A 15,941-nucleotide genomic window follows, 5' to 3' on the forward strand; every position below is an offset into this window, starting at 1 on the left:
TAATTATCAAGGACGTTGTCTCTGATGGCCCAAGGTGTGTAAACATGTTGTGTCCACCTGCAGAAAAACGGCCATTGCGTCTGCTCCACCATTCTAACATGGCTGATTCATTATCCCTCACAACCCCATTCTCCTGCCTTCTTCCTGTGATTTTTGACGCTGTAACTCATCAAGAATCTTATCAATCTCTGCCTTAAATATACTTAAATGAATCAACCTCCATAGCCATCTGTGGCAATGAATTCAACAGGTTCATCATCCTATGATGTTCTTGTATTCTGAGGCTCTAGCCTCTGGCCCTAGACTCCCTCATTATTGGAAACATCCACTAAACTTCCACTTTTAATATTTGGTAATTTGGCCTTTCAATATTAGATAGATTTCAATGTGATCCCCACCCCCAATTCTTCAAATTCCAGTGAGTACAAGCCCAGAGCCAACAAATGTTCTTCATATTTTAACCCTTTCATTCCCTGGATCATTCTTGTGAATTTCCTCTGGAATTTGTTTAATGCCTCCTTCTGCAATGCAATGCCTGCATCCTTTCTTAGATAAGGGGCCCAAAACTGCACACCATACTCCAAATACAGTCTGACCGGTGCCTTATAAAGCTTCTGCATTACTTGCTTGCTAGTCCTCTCAAAATGATCATTAACATTGCATACTATCAACTCACCCTGCAATGCTGCATGAGGACTCCCAAGACCCTTTGCACTTACGAGTTCTGAATTTTCTCCCTATTTAGAAAATAGTCTATACTCTTATTCCTTCTACCAAAGTGTCTGACCATACACTTATCGACCCTTTAGTCTATCTTCCACTTTTTTTCCATTATCCTAATCTGTCCAAGTCCTTTTGCAGACTCCCTGCTTCCTCAACACAGCCACCTGTCTGTATTGCCAGCAACCTTGGCCACATTGCCATCAATACCATCAACCAAGTCATCGAAATTTAGCATGAAAAGAAGCAGGTCCAAAACTTATTATTTTGAAGTAGTAAAATTTAGTATCAAATTATGTATATGTTACCATAAACCACTTTGAGTTTATTTTTACAGGCATTTACAGGAAAAAAAGAAATAAAATGGAATTTATGGAAAAAAGACATAAAGACTGACAAGCCGCCAATCTGCAATTGAACAACTATAAAAATAAAAATAAATAATGATGAGATCATGAGCTGTAGAGTCCTTGAAAGTGATCTGTAGGTTGTATAATCAGTTCAGAGTTGTGATGATTGCAGTTACCCTTGTGGTTCATGAACCTGATGGTTGTAATAACTGTTCTTGAACCTGGTTGTGTGGGACTGAAGATAGTAGTGAAAAGAGAGCATGCATGGCCTGAATAGTGGTGGTCCTTGATGGATGCTCATTTCTAGTGGCAGCACTCAGTGTAAGTGTGCTCAAATGTGGGGATTACAGTTTGAATATTCAATGCTGTAATTTACTGTTTACAACAATGGAGTGCACGCAGCAGTAAAGTGGTTTGCCTACAGAACAGTAGCAACTGTGCTAAACTCAATTTATTTAGAAACATAGAAACATAGAAAATAGGTGCAGGAGTAGGCCATTCAGCCCTTCGAGCCTGCACCACCATTCAGTACATTCATGGCTGATCATCCAACTCAGAACCCTATGCCTGCCTTCTCTCCATATCCCCTGATCCCTTTAGCCACAAGGGCCTTATCTAACTCCCTCTTAAGTATAGCCAATGAACTGGCCTCAACTGTTTCCTGTGGCAGAGAATTCCACAGATTCACCACTCTCTGTGTGAAGAAGTTTTTCCTCATCTCGGTCCTAAAAGGCTTCCCCTTTATCCTCAAACTGTGACCCCTTGTTCTAGACTTCCCCAACATCAAGAACAATCTTCCTGCATCTAGCCTGTCCAATCCCTTTAGAATTTTATACGTTTCAATCAGATCCCCCCTCAATCTTCTAAATTCCAGCGAGTATAAGCCTAGTCGATCCAGTCTTTCACCATTGGAAAGTCCTGCCATCCCAGGAATCAAACTGGTGAACCTTCTTTTTACTCCCTCTATGGCAAGAATGTCTTTCCTCAGATCTTCTTGCTATGAATGCCAGCATACCATTCGCCTTTTTCACCGCCTGCTGTACTTGCATGCCCACTTTCAATGACTGGTGTACAATGACACCGAGGTCTCGTTGCACCTCCCCGTTTCCTAATCGGCCACCATTCAGATAATAATCTGTTTTCCTGTTCTTGCCACCAAAGTGGATAACCTCACATTTATCCACATTAAATTGCATCTGCCATGAATTTGCCCACTCACCTAACCTATCCAAGTCACCCTGCATCCTCTTAGCATCCTCCTCACAGCTAACACTGCCACCCAGCTTCGTGTCATCCGCAATCTTGGAGATGCTGCATTTAATTCCCTCGTCTAAGTCATTAATATATATTGTAAACAACTGGGGTCCCAGCACTGAGCCTTGCAGTACCCCACTAGTCACTGCCTGCCATTCTGAAAAGGTCCCATTTATTCCCACTCTTTGTTTCCTGTCTGCCAACCAATTCTCTATCCACATCAATACCATACCCCCAATACCGTGTGCTTTAAGTTTGCACACTAATCTCCTGTGTGGGACCTTGTCAAAAGCCTTTTGAAAATCCAAATATACCACATCCACTGGTTCTACCCGATCCACTCTACTAGTTACATCCTCCAAAAATTCTATGAGATTCGTCAGACATGACTTTCCTTTCACAAATCCATGCTGACTTTGTCTGATGATTTCACCGCTTTCCAAATGGGCTGTTATCACATCTTTGATAACTGACTCTAGCATTTTCCGCATCACCAATGTCAGGCTTACCGGTCTATAATTCCCCGGTTTCTCTCTCCCTCCTCTTTTAAAAAGCAGTGTTACATTAGCCACCCTCCAATCCTCAGGAACTAATCCAGAATCTAAAGAGTTTTGAAAAATTATCACTAATGCATCCACTATTTCTTGGGCTACTTCCTTAAGCACTCTGGGATGCAGACCATCTAGCCCTGGGGATTTATCTGCCTTTAATCCCTTCAATTTACCTAACACCACTTCCCTACTAACATGTATTTCCCTCAGTTCCTCCATCTCACTGGACCCTCGGTCCCCTACTATTTCCAGAAGATTGTTTATATCCTCCTTAGTGAAGACAGAACCAAAGTAGTTATTCAATTCGTCTGCCATGTCCTTATTCCCCATAATCAATTCACCTGTTCCTGACTGTAAGGGACCTACATTTGTCTTAGCCAATCTTTTTCTTTTCACATATCTATAAAAGCTTTTACAGTCAGTTTTTATGTTCCCTGCCAGCTTTCTCTCATAATCTTTTTTCCTTTCCTAACTAAGCCCTTTGTCCTCCTCTGCTGGACTCTGAATTTCTCCCAGTCCTCAGGTGTGCCGCTTTTTCTGGCTAATTTGTATGTTTCTTCTTTGGAATTGATACTATGCCTAATTTCCCTTGTCAGCCACGGGTGCACTACCTTCCCTGGTTTATTCTTTTTCCAAACTGGGATGAACAATTGTTGTTGTTCATTCATGTGATCTTTAAGTTCTTGCCATTGCATATCCACCGTCAACCCTTTAAGTATCATTTGCCAGTCTATTTTAGCTAATTCTTGTCTCATACCTTCAACATTACCCTTCTTTAAGTTCAGAACCTTTGCTTCTGAATTAACTATGCTACTCTCCATCGTAATGAAGAATTCCACCGTATTATGGTCACTCTTACCCAAGGGGCCTCACACAACAAGATTGCTAACTAACCCTTCCTCATTGCTCAATACCCAGTCCAGAACGGCTGCTCCCTAGTTGATTTCTTGACATTTTGGTTCAGAAAACTATCCCACATATATTCCAAGAAATCCTCTTCCTTAGCAACCTTACCAATTTGGTTCACCCAATCTATATGTAGATTGAAGTCACCCATTATAACTGCTGTTCCTTTATTGCACGCATATCTAATTTCCTGTTTAATGCCATCGCCAACCTCACTACTACTGTTAGGTGGCCTGTATTGAACTCTCACCAGCGTTTTCTGCCCCTTAGTGTTATGCAGCTCTACCCATATCGATTTCACATCCTCCCGGCTAATGTCCTTCCTTTCTATTGCGTTAATCACCTCTCTAACCAGCAATGCCACCCCACCTCCTTTTCTTTCATGTCTATCCTTCCTGAATATTGAATATCCCTGAATGTTGAGCTCCCATCCTTGGTCACCCTGGAGCCATGTCTCCGTAATCCCAACTATATCATATTCATTGAAACTATCTGCACATTCAATTCATCCACCTTGTTACGAATGCTCCTTGCACTGACACACAAAGCCTTCAGGCTTGCTTTTACTACACTCTTAGCCCTTATACAATTATGTTGAAAAGTGGCCCTTTTTGATTTTTGTCCTGGATTTGCCAGCCTGCCACTTTCACTTTTCACCTTACTACTTATTGCGTCTACCCTCATTTTACACCTCTCTGTCTATCTGACTTGTTCCTTGCCACATTAGTTTAAATCCTCCTGAACAACTGTAGCAAACGCTCCCCCTAGGACACTGCTTCCAGTGTAGCCTAGGTGCAGACTGTCCTGTTTGTACCACCTCCTCCAGAACTGGTTCCAGTGCCCCAGAAACTTGAATCCCTTTGTTGCAACATACTTAAGAACTTACATAAAACACAGGGCACCATGGTAGCGTACCGACTCCACTACAGCTTGGGGCTTACTGGAGCTCAGAGTTCATTTCCAACCCACCATTCTGTAAGGAGTCTCTGTACGTCCTCCCCGTGGAATGCATGGGTTTTCCCTCGGTGCTCCGATTTTCTGCCACAGTCGGAAGACGTACCGGGTAGGTTAATTAGTCATTGTAAATAAATTGTCCCGTAATTACGTTAGGGTAAAATTGGAATTGTGGTGTTGCTGGAAAGTGTGGCTTGAAGGCTGGAAGGGCCTACTCCATGTTGATTCACTAAATAAATAGAACATTACATCACAGTACAGGCCCTTCGGCTCACAATGTTGTACCGACCTTTTAACTTACTCTAGGATCAATCTAACCCATCCCTCCTACATAGTCCTCCACTTTCTATCATTCATGTGCCTACCTAAGAGTTTCTTAAATGTCCCTAATATATATATTTCCACCACTGCCTTTGGCAGAGTATTACATGCATCCACCATTCTTTGTGTAAAAAAAAAATTACCTCTGACATTCCCCTATACTTTTGGCCAATTACCTTTAAATTATCGCCCCTCATATTAGCCATTTCCACCTTGGGAGAATGTATCTGTCTAGCCACTTGATGTATGTTTCTTATCATTTTGGACACCTCTATCAAGTCTCCTCTCATCCTCCTTTTCTCCAGTGAAAAGCCCTAGCTCCCTCAACCAAGGACATAAAAGGTGCTGTACAAACCCAAACTCATTCTTTCTTTCAATAATAGAAGCAATATATTAAAAGACCTTAAAATTCTAAACACATCCTTCAATCAAAAATGTCTGTGATTACATTTATTTGAGCCTTCTCTCAATCATCTGTTATATTTAAGCAAAAATCAGCTAAGACTCTGGTGAAGTGATGAATTATGTCATTCTGCTAATGGGAAAGAGATCTTTTTTTGTAGCTGTATCTAACCTGTGCCCTTGACACAATTGCTTCAGTATTTACACTGACATAACTGAGACCGGTCAATAGGAGAGCTTCAAATCTATATCAGATATTTTTGGCTTACTACCTTAAAAAAAATTGTGTTAGTCCCAAAGCTGCAGTAGCTGTTGTTTTAATTCAGTGGGTAATCAGTGACACAAATTAGAACAAACTACTTCAGCACTAATCTTAATTGTTGACAGTCAATGAGTATGACAGTCATGAGGCCAGGCCAAATTAAGATCCTAGTGGCCATCTCTCAACTGCAGTGGGCCTCAGATACAGATGGTTGGCAGTCAAAGTAACATCAGATCCTATCCAACCAAAAAGGACCAGATATATACTGTATCTATAAAATATTAGCCTGTGTACGACAGCAGAAATTTTATAATATTTGTGGGACCACAAATTATGCCAAATGTGGTGCCAGATAGATTCAAGTTAGCCCTTAACTTGTACCTTTTCCATGATATAATGCTCTATAGATGTTCTGGTTTGGATGAACGATTTAGAGAGAAAAGTGTGAGTTCTTCCTCTCATTTTGAAGTCATAAATGAACTTTGAAGAGATTCCAAATAATCATGGAACTAATTATGGCTATCACAGCCTCATTAAATTGACTTTAAACAGAAACATAGTAAGCAAAGATTTTGTTTATCCACTTTAGCATGAAACTGATGACATGCACAAAATAGCTGATTAGATGTTATGTAGATTGATCAACCTCTTCCAAGATAAAGATAGCGTGTAAAGTTCAAACAAGGAATTGCTGCACACAAAAAATACCGATTTGATCAAATGATGTGATCAAATTTCCTTGCAAATTGAAGCTGGTGAATTACCCGGTCAAAGTGTAGGTGCCAAATTGGAAGATTTGGAGTAGGGTAAATTCTGGACAGGGGAGAGTAGCTAAGAGGGCCAACTAGTCTAATTTCATACTGCTATGTGTGAAGACCATGTCAGCTTGATATGAGACCTGGAAGAACGAAATTGCAACATGAATGATATGTAAAGTTTTGTGCTTATTTGAACCAAATGTACAAACATTCCTGTAAGCCAAACATCTACATTGGGATATGTAGTGAGGGGAACATGGGGAGTTCTTAAAATAAATTAAAATGAAAATAAAGGATCCCCTTTAAATCTCCCCCTTTCTTACCTTAGGCCCATCACCACTTGCTTTTGATATCTATGGGAAAAAGAATTCACTTTCTACCCTATTTATGCCACTCATAGTATATATACTTGTGTTTGGCCACACTCTCATTTGCTCCAGGGAAAACAAGGCCAACCTATCCAATCTCTCCCCATAAGTCTCCTCAACCCTTCTCCTTACCATGTCACAGGTTTCCTACGGCATGGTAATCAGGACTGTACACAGTACTCAAGGTACTGTCTAATCAGTAAAGTTGCAACATAATGGACCAGTTTTTATCTTCTATACCTGACCTACAAAAACAAGCATGCCTATTCTTCCTTCATCATCCTACCTAAATGTGTTGCTTTATTTGTGATTTATCGTGCTACAATATAATCACATACCTCAAGATGACAAGCAAGATATAACTTGGTCTACGAAAAAAATATGATGTGTAATCCCTTTTAACTTGTGTTTTCTTTCTTATAGGCATTTCTCCTGCCTGTCATCCAAGTACATGTGCCCAGGGGTTCCAGCAGTAATGAGCACCTTGTTGGCCAATATTAATGCCTTCTTTGCTCATACCACAGCTACAACAAATGTTTCAGCCTCAGATCGATTTGCTGCCTCAAACTTCGGAGTAAGTCCAAAATGTGTTATAATGTTGTGCCGAAACCTGAACTGAACTGTGATCCATTTATTTCTCTTTTCATGGAACTGTTAGCAGAGGAACTGACCCTTTGGCCCACAGTGTTGTGTCAAACTAATTAAACTTGCAATTAAACTAAAGTAATCCTTTCCGCCTACGCACTGTCCATATCCTTCTATTCTCTGCACGCTCATGTGCCTATCTGAGAGCTTCTTAAATGTCCCTGCTTGTCTCCACCATCACCCGTCAACACATTTCAGTCACACACCACTCTTCATAAAACAAAACTGTTTCACATATCTCCTTTGAATTTATCCCTTGAACTTACCACCTTAAATGTGTGTCTTCTACTATTAAGCATTTCGATCCTGAGAAAACAGATACTGGCTATCCACTCTATCTATTCCTCTCATAATCTTGTATACCTCTACCAGGTCTTATCTTCCACCCCTCCTAGTAAAACAAACCATTTGTTCAACTACTCCTTATAGAACCTGCCCTTTCGTCCAGGCAGTACCTTTAGTAAACTTCTTCAGTACCCTCTCCAAAGCTTCCACATGCTTCCTATAATGAGGCACCCAGAACTGAACAAAATACTCCAGATGCAGCCTAAATAGAATTTTATAAAGCTGTAACATGACTTCCTAAATCTGGAACTCAGTGCCTCTACTAATAATGTCAAACATGCTATATGCCATCTTTACCAGCCTCCCAACTTGTGAGGCTAATTTCAGAGCACATTGTGTTGTTTCTTTACCCATATCTGCAATTGATCTATATCCTGCTAAATCCTTTGGCATTTTTCTGCAGCACCCACAACACCCCAAATCTTTGTATCATCTGCAAACTTACTAACCCACCCATCCACGTTTTCATCCATTTATAATACTACACAAACCATAAATGTTCCACTACAGATCCCCATGGAACACCACTATACACTACATTATATACATTTTTGTAGCACACGAGCTTTTTCATTTTTCCTTATGACATAGGAAGAGGACATTTGGCCCATTGAGTCTAAACTGGTTAGTGGAACAGTATCAATCCCATTTGTCTATTTTCCCTCACATGCCCATCAACTTTCCCCCTCCCTCTTTGAATCGCTTACTAGTCTCCTTTACTGGGAGAAATCTATATTAGTAATCAAATCTACTAGCAAGCACATCATGGGCTAAGTGAAAAAAATGGAGCACCCAAGGGAAACCCAGACCCAAACCTCGCAAGAAAACCATTCAAACTCTAAGCAGACAGCACCAAAGGATAGGACTGAACCCAGTCCTTCGAGCTGTATGTCAACAAGTCCAACTGCTGCACCACTCAGCTGCTCTCTGTCTTGGGTGAGAATTGTCTTTCTGGAAATTGTTTAGATAGGTCTCAAATAAAATCAATATCTACTCCAGCTTCTGCTGATCCTTCATTCAGAGTTTGATAGTATGATTGCAATCACTTCGATGTCATTGGGCGCAGAAAATGACTGCTGGCTATAAACTAGTACCATGAATGTGGCTAAGTCTTTAGTCTATTTTTAAATGTTTATAATTTACTGAATTCATAGGAACTGCTTTTTATGCCGTTAATTGCCTGCGCTGGCTCTTCAGGTCTTGCTGATCTGCCATATTTAATATTTAATGTCTGAGTTCAGTTTTAGAGTTGTACAACATTAAAGCCTTGAGTTGTGGCACTTGACACACTACATTTTTAATTTAAAAGTAGCATCAGAGCAGGAAAAGGCCATTTAGCCTCTTGAGAGATTTACATGGAGCCCTATGCAAATCAGATAAATAAATTTAAGATTGTCATCTCAATCTAAAGGTAGGTACTGTATTCTTGTGTGAGAAATGTACAGAGATGTGGATTAGTTACTTTCATACATGTTTAATTTCCTTATTTGAAATATTTATTATTTCATATTAAAGCTCAGAGACTGGTTTTGAGCTCTCGTGATTTAATTGAAAGCAATTGTGATGCTTTCAATTTTCATTCTTGTGCACACAAGTTTGAAGTAACACAAATTATGTAGCTAGTTTCACTATCAAACAAAACTGGTTTACTTCATTCAGTCAGAGATCTATAGCACAAAAAGTCCCTTCAGCCCATCGAATTGGTGGTGAACATTTACTCTGCTAATCCCATCAACCTGCTCCCAGGCCATACCTCTTCTATCTATGTCCTGGTAGATAGTGTACAGGATTGTCGAAGATTGCAGAGAGACATCGCTAGGTTGCAGAAGTGGGCTGAGAAGTGGCAGATGGAGTTCAATCCAGAGAAGTGTGAGGTGGTACACTTTGGAAGGACAAACTCCAAGGCAGAGTACAAAGTAAATGGCAAGATACTTGGTAGTGTGGAGGAGCAGAAGGATCTGGGGGTACATGTCCACAGATCCCTGAAAGTTGCCTCACAGGTAGATAGGGTAGTTAAGAAAGCTTATGGGGTGTTAGCTTTCATAAGTCGAGGGATAGAGTTTAAGAGTCGCGAGGTAATGATGCAGCTCTATAAAACTCTGGTGAGGCCACACTTGGAGTACTGTGTCCAGTTCTGGTCGCCTCACTATAGGAAGGATGTGGAAGCATTGGAAGGGGTACAGAGGAGATTTACCAGAATGCTGCCTGGTTTAGAAAGTATGGATTATGATCAGAGATTAAGGGAGCTAGGGCTTTACTCTTTGGAGAGAAGGCAGATGAGAGGAGACATGACAGAGGTATACAAGATATTAAGAGGAATAGATAGAGTGGATAGCTAGCACCTCTTCCCCAGGGCACCACTGCTCAATACAAGGGGACATTGCTTCAAGGTAAGGGGTGGAAAGTTCAAGGGGGATATTACTCAGAGAGTGGTTGGTGCATGGAATGCACTGCCTGAGTCAGTGGTGGAGGCAGATACACTAGTGAAATTTAAGAGACTACTAGACAGGTATATGGAGGAATTTAAGATGGGGGCTTATATGGGAGGCAGGGTTTGAGGATCGGCACAACAATGTGGGCCGAAGGGCCTGTACCACGCTGTACTATTCTATGTTCTGTGTTCTAAGTTTTATGTTCTATGTTTATCTGATTCCTCTTAAGTTTGGAAATCATACCCACATCCATCACTTCCACTGGCACCTCTTTCCAGACTCTCATCACCCTCTGAGTGAATAGATTTCCCCACTTGTTCCCCTTGAACATTTTATCTTTCACCCTTAACTGATGACCTCTGGTTCTAGTCTCACCCAACCTCTGTGGAAAAAAAGCCTGCTTGCATTTACCTTATTTATGCCTCTCATAATTTCATGTACTGTACCTCTATCAAACCTCCCCTCATTCTCCTAAGCTCTAGGGGATGAAGTCCCAACCTTTTCAACCCTTCCCTGTAACATTGACCCTCAAGTCCTGGCAACATCCTTGTTTTCTCTCCACTCTTTCAAACTTAATGATACCTTTCCTGTAGGTAACTGACCAGAACTGGACGTAATACTCTAAATTAGACCTTACCAACATATTATACAACTTCAACATAACGTCTCAGCTCCGGTACTCAATAACACGGAGAAAGGTCTCACCCTGAAACATTGCCAATTTATTCATTTCCATAGAAGCTGTCTGACCTGTTGAGTTCCTTAGCATGTTCTTTGCCTCAATACTGTATTTTGATTTATAAATTCTCTTTATGACTCTAACCACCAGTGATGCCACTTTTAGGGGATTATGGATCTGTATTCCCAAATCCCTCTGTTCTAATCCTCTTCTCAGTGCCCTACTGCTCATTGTGTAAATCCTACCCTGGTTTGTCCTCCCACACTATAACACCTCACTCTTGTCTGCATTAAATTTCATCTGCCATTTTTAGGCCATTTTTCCAGCTGATCTAGATTCTGCTGCAAATAGAGGAGGTTTAGGTGAAATCTGACAGAGGTATGCATAGATTTCAGAGGCATTGTTGGAACAGATAGTAAGAAACTTTTCCTCATGGCAGATGTATCTTAAGGCCATAGGACATTGGTTTAAGGTGAGGTATATGAGGTTTAGAGGTGGAACTGAAAGATAATTTGTTTTCCCAGTTTGGAATGTACTGCTCAGAAGGTGATGGGGGCATGTACGCTTGCATTAGTTAGGAACCATCTGGATGAGCACTTGAATTGCCAAGGCACAATTAGCTACAGTTCTAATGCAGGTAAATGGGATCAGTGTAGACAAGGTTCTTTATAAATTTTTGATGTCCAAGGTTTATATGTGCCTGGCGAGACATCAGCGAATTGATTCTCTCTTGATAATACCTTCCATTAATAGTTCAGCAAAGATTGAATTGAAAGTTGCTTTTTGTACCATGCCTACTTGATTTTCCAAACTGCCTTAGCTTTACATTACTTGCATTCTGGAAGTTTACCTTCTTTCACACATCTCAATAGTCTTCAAGGTCCTGCAAAATATCTTTACCTCGTCAATCAGATTTTTTTACTCCTACCAGTGAAACTATATTGTATTTACAGGAGCCCAGTTCAACACAAACAGAAAGAGTTTTGAGAACCAGCCAGGATTTTAACTGCAAAATATACTAGATCCCTTTATTTAAGAAGTGCAGCAGAGATAAGCCAGGTAACTATGGTTTAGTATAAAGAATTATGTACATTTTCAAAGGCACCAGCTGATTGGAGATACTCAGGATGGCTTTATCTGCAGGGACACTCTGCCTTAGTAATTTGTTAAGGTTTTTGATGAGGTAGTGAAGAAGACTGTCATCGCTGGAGATTTTAACCAAGCGTCGCTGGCCAGAGCTTACACAAAGTTCTACCAACACATTGAGGTGAGCACACGGGAGGAAATATACTCAACCACTTTTACTCTCCCTTCCGCAATGCCTACAAAGCACTTCTCCGCCCTCTGTTTGGAAAGTGATATTCCTCCATTTTCCTCCTACCTGCCTACAGGCAGAAATTGTAGCACAAAGCAGCCACAGTGAAAATTATCCATTGCTTGTCCAACCAATCAGGCTCAATGTTACAAGATTGCTTTGATAACGTCACCTGGGAGGTATTTCAAGCTGAAGACATTTCCAAATACATGGAGGTGGTCACAATCTTCATTTCAAAGTGCAATGAAGACATTGTTCCCCAAAAATCTGTCTGGGTCTAACCAAACCAGAAGCCATGGATGAATAGTTCAGTACTGTTGCTTTCAGTGCAAGGGATAAAGCCTTCACTTCCATAGATTAGCAAGAGCTCAAGAGATGCCACCATGATTTACATAGAGCCATCAAAGTGGCAAAATGGCATCACAAGAACAAAGCCCAGTCACAACTCTGCGACAATGACACACACAGCATTTAGCAAGGACTGCACACCATCGTGGACTTCAAGAGGAAATGCAGCAATACAGCCAATGTTGCCGCCTCACTCCCAGACAAGCTGAATGTTTTTTTATGCTCAGTTCGAGGTTGATAGGACTGAACCCCAAAGAGAGCCGCCTTGGTCATCTCCAAGGTTGAGGTACATAGAACATTCCAGTGTGTCAACGGCCACAAGGCAGCGGGGCCAGATGGCATCCCAGGGTGTGCCCTCAAAGTGTGCTGGACAGCTGGCTGGTGTGTTTACAGACATTTTTAATCTCTATTTCTCCTAGAGTGTAGTGCCCTCCTGTTTTGAATTGTCCATCATTGTCCCTGTACCTAAGAAAACCAAGGTAGCATGCCTGAACGATTGGTGCCCTATCGCAATCACCTCAATTATAAGCAAGTGCTTTGAGAAGCCGGTTAAAGACTATATCTGCAACATGCTACCACCCACACTGGACTCCCTACAATTCACCTACCAACAGCACTGCACACTGTCCTCACTCACCTGGAGAAGAGGGATGCATACATTAGTATACTATTCCTGGACTACAGTTCAGTATTCAACACCACAATTCCCTCCAAACTTGACAGGAAGCTCAGAGACCTCAGCCTGCCTCCCACCTTGTGCAGCTGGATCCTAGACTTCCTATCAGATTACCGACAGGTGATAAGGATGGGCTCCCTCACCTCTTCCCTCTGACCCTCAACACTGGTGCCCCCCAGTAGAGGATGTGTCCTGAATCCCATCCTCTACTCCCTTTACACCCATGACTGTACTGCCACACACAGGTCCAATCTGCTGATCAAATTCACAGATGACACTACTTTGATCGGCCTTATTTCTAGCAGTAATGAGACAGCCTACAGAGGAGAGGTTAACACCCTGACACAGCCTCTCCTTCTATTATCAAAAAAACAAAAGAGCTGATCGTGGATTACAGGAGGAACAGAGACAGGATCAATGTCAATGGGTCAGCAGTTGAGAGGGTGAGTAGTTTCAAGTTCCTCAGCATACACATCACTGATGATCTTACCTGGACTGTACACACCAGCTGAGTGGCAAAAAAAAGCACAACAGCGTCTCTTCCACCTCATCAGACTGAAGAAGTTTGGCATTGACCCCCAAATCCTCAAGACCTTCTACAGGGGCACCATTGAGAGCAAACTGACTGGCTGTATCACCGCCTGGTACAGGAACTGCATCAACCTTGATCACTGGGCACTGCAGAGAGTGGTATGGACAGCCCAGCGCATCTGTGGATGTGAACTTTCCTCCGTTGTGGACATTTATAGCAGCGGGTGCAGAAAGAAGGCCTGAAAGATAATTGAGGACACTAGTCACCCAAGCATAAACTGTTTCAGCTGCTTCTGTCTGGCAAATGCTACTGCAACATTAAAGCCAGGACCAACAGGCAATGGGACAGCTTCCTTCTACAAACCATTAGAGTTTTAAATTCACATGGCTGTACATTGCAACGGAATCATATCGCAAAGATTTTGACTCCCTCACGTTGTGGGATGTATGTAAGATTTAAGTAAATTCTAATTCTAATTCTGATTCTAAATACAGTATATATGAAGACTTGGAGTCTACAGCTGCCTGCAGCAAAGGATTCTACAGATTCAGCACTCTCTGGCTAAAGAAATTCCTCCTCCACTCTAAAAGGACACCCCTCTATTTTGACGCTGTGTCCTCTGGTTCCACCATAGGAAACATCCTCTCCACATTCAGTCTATTAAGGTCTTTCACCATTTAATATGCTTCAATGAGGTCACCCCTTATTCTTCTGAGTTCTAGTGAATACAGGCCCACAGCCATCAGACAGTCTTCATATGACAAGCCATTTATCCTGGAATCATTTTTGTGAACTTCCTTTGAACCCTTTCCAGTTTCAGCACATCCTTTCTGAGATAAGGGACCCAAGCCTGCTCATAATTCTCCAAATGACGCCTCACTAGTGCTTTATAAAGTTTCAATATTACATCCTTGCTTTTATATTCTAGTCCTCTTGAAATGGATGCATTTACCTTCCTTACCACAGACTCAACCTGCAAATTAGTCTTTAGGTAGTCCTGCACAAGAACTCCCAAGTTACTTTGCATCTCAGTTTTTTCGTATGTTCTCTCCAGTTAGAAAATAGTCAACCCTTTCATTTGTTCTCCCAATGTGCATGACCATACACTGTATTCCTGATACATTTCCGGACACTGTATTCCATCTGCCATTTCTTTGCCCATTCTCCTAATCTATCTAAGGCCTTCTGTAGCCTTTCTACTTCCTCAAAACTACCTTCCCCGCTACCTATCTTCATATCATCTGCAAACTTTGCAACAAAGCCATCAACTGCATCATCCAAATCATTGACATATAACATAAAAAGAATCGGTCCCAATACAGACATCTGTGGAACACCACTAGTCACTGGCAGCTAACCAGAAAAGGCTCCATTTATTCCCACTCTTTCCCTCCTGGCAATTAGACACTGCTTTATCCATGCTAGAATCTTACCTGTAAAACCATGGGCTCATAGCTTGTGTGGCACCTTGTGAAAGGCCTTCTGAAAATCCAAGTACACAACATCAACCAATTTTCTTTTGTCTATCCTGCTTGTTACTTCTTCAAAGAATTTCAACAAATTTCCAACACATGCCCTCAAGTCCAAACAGAAATCTAGTAAATTTCCTCAGCACTCTCTCTAATACTTCTGCATCCTTCCCATAATTAGGCAACTGGAACTGAACACTGCATTCTACTTTGTAAGTGTAGTCCAACCAGAGTTTTGCACCATGCACCCTTTTAAGAACCCTATCAACTTCTGCAGCAACTATGCATGTGGGCACCAAGATCCCTCTGTTCCTTCACACTGTCAAGATTTCTGCCATTAAGCCTGCATTCTGCCTTCATAATTGACCTTCCAAAATGAATTACTTCACATTTTTCTCAGTTGAGCTCCATCCTCTGCATCCTGACCATGGCCCATTGCAACCAACAACAACCCACCATGCTATCCAGAGTTCCACCATCCTTCATACCATCTGCAAACTTATTGACCAAACCAAGACCAAAACCAAGACATTTATATTAAAAAAATCACAAGCAGCCCGGGTCCCATAACTGACACAGGTTGTTGGAGGAGCTCAGCAGGTCAGGCAGCCTCTATAGAAAGGAATAAAGTGTGAGTATTTTAGCCCGAGACCC

General features: G+C 41.5%; 1 protein-coding gene across 4 annotated transcripts in view; it reads left to right on the forward strand.

Moving 5' to 3' along the window:
• LOC134355592 (protein unc-13 homolog A-like) overlaps positions 1 to 15,941 on the forward strand; it is a 1,022,883-nt gene that overhangs the window by 746,945 nt on the left and 259,997 nt on the right. For all 4 annotated transcript variants that reach the window (XM_063065696.1, XM_063065695.1, XM_063065693.1 and 1 more), the window contains one exon: positions 7,270 to 7,420. In XM_063065696.1, the coding sequence (XP_062921766.1) occupies positions 7,270 to 7,420 (151 nt within the window). The remainder of the gene's footprint in view (positions 1 to 7,269; positions 7,421 to 15,941) is intronic.

The sequence above is a fragment of the Mobula hypostoma genome, chromosome 13 (genome assembly GCF_963921235.1).
Source record: "Mobula hypostoma chromosome 13, sMobHyp1.1, whole genome shotgun sequence".
NCBI lineage: Eukaryota > Metazoa > Chordata > Chondrichthyes > Myliobatiformes > Myliobatidae > Mobula > Mobula hypostoma.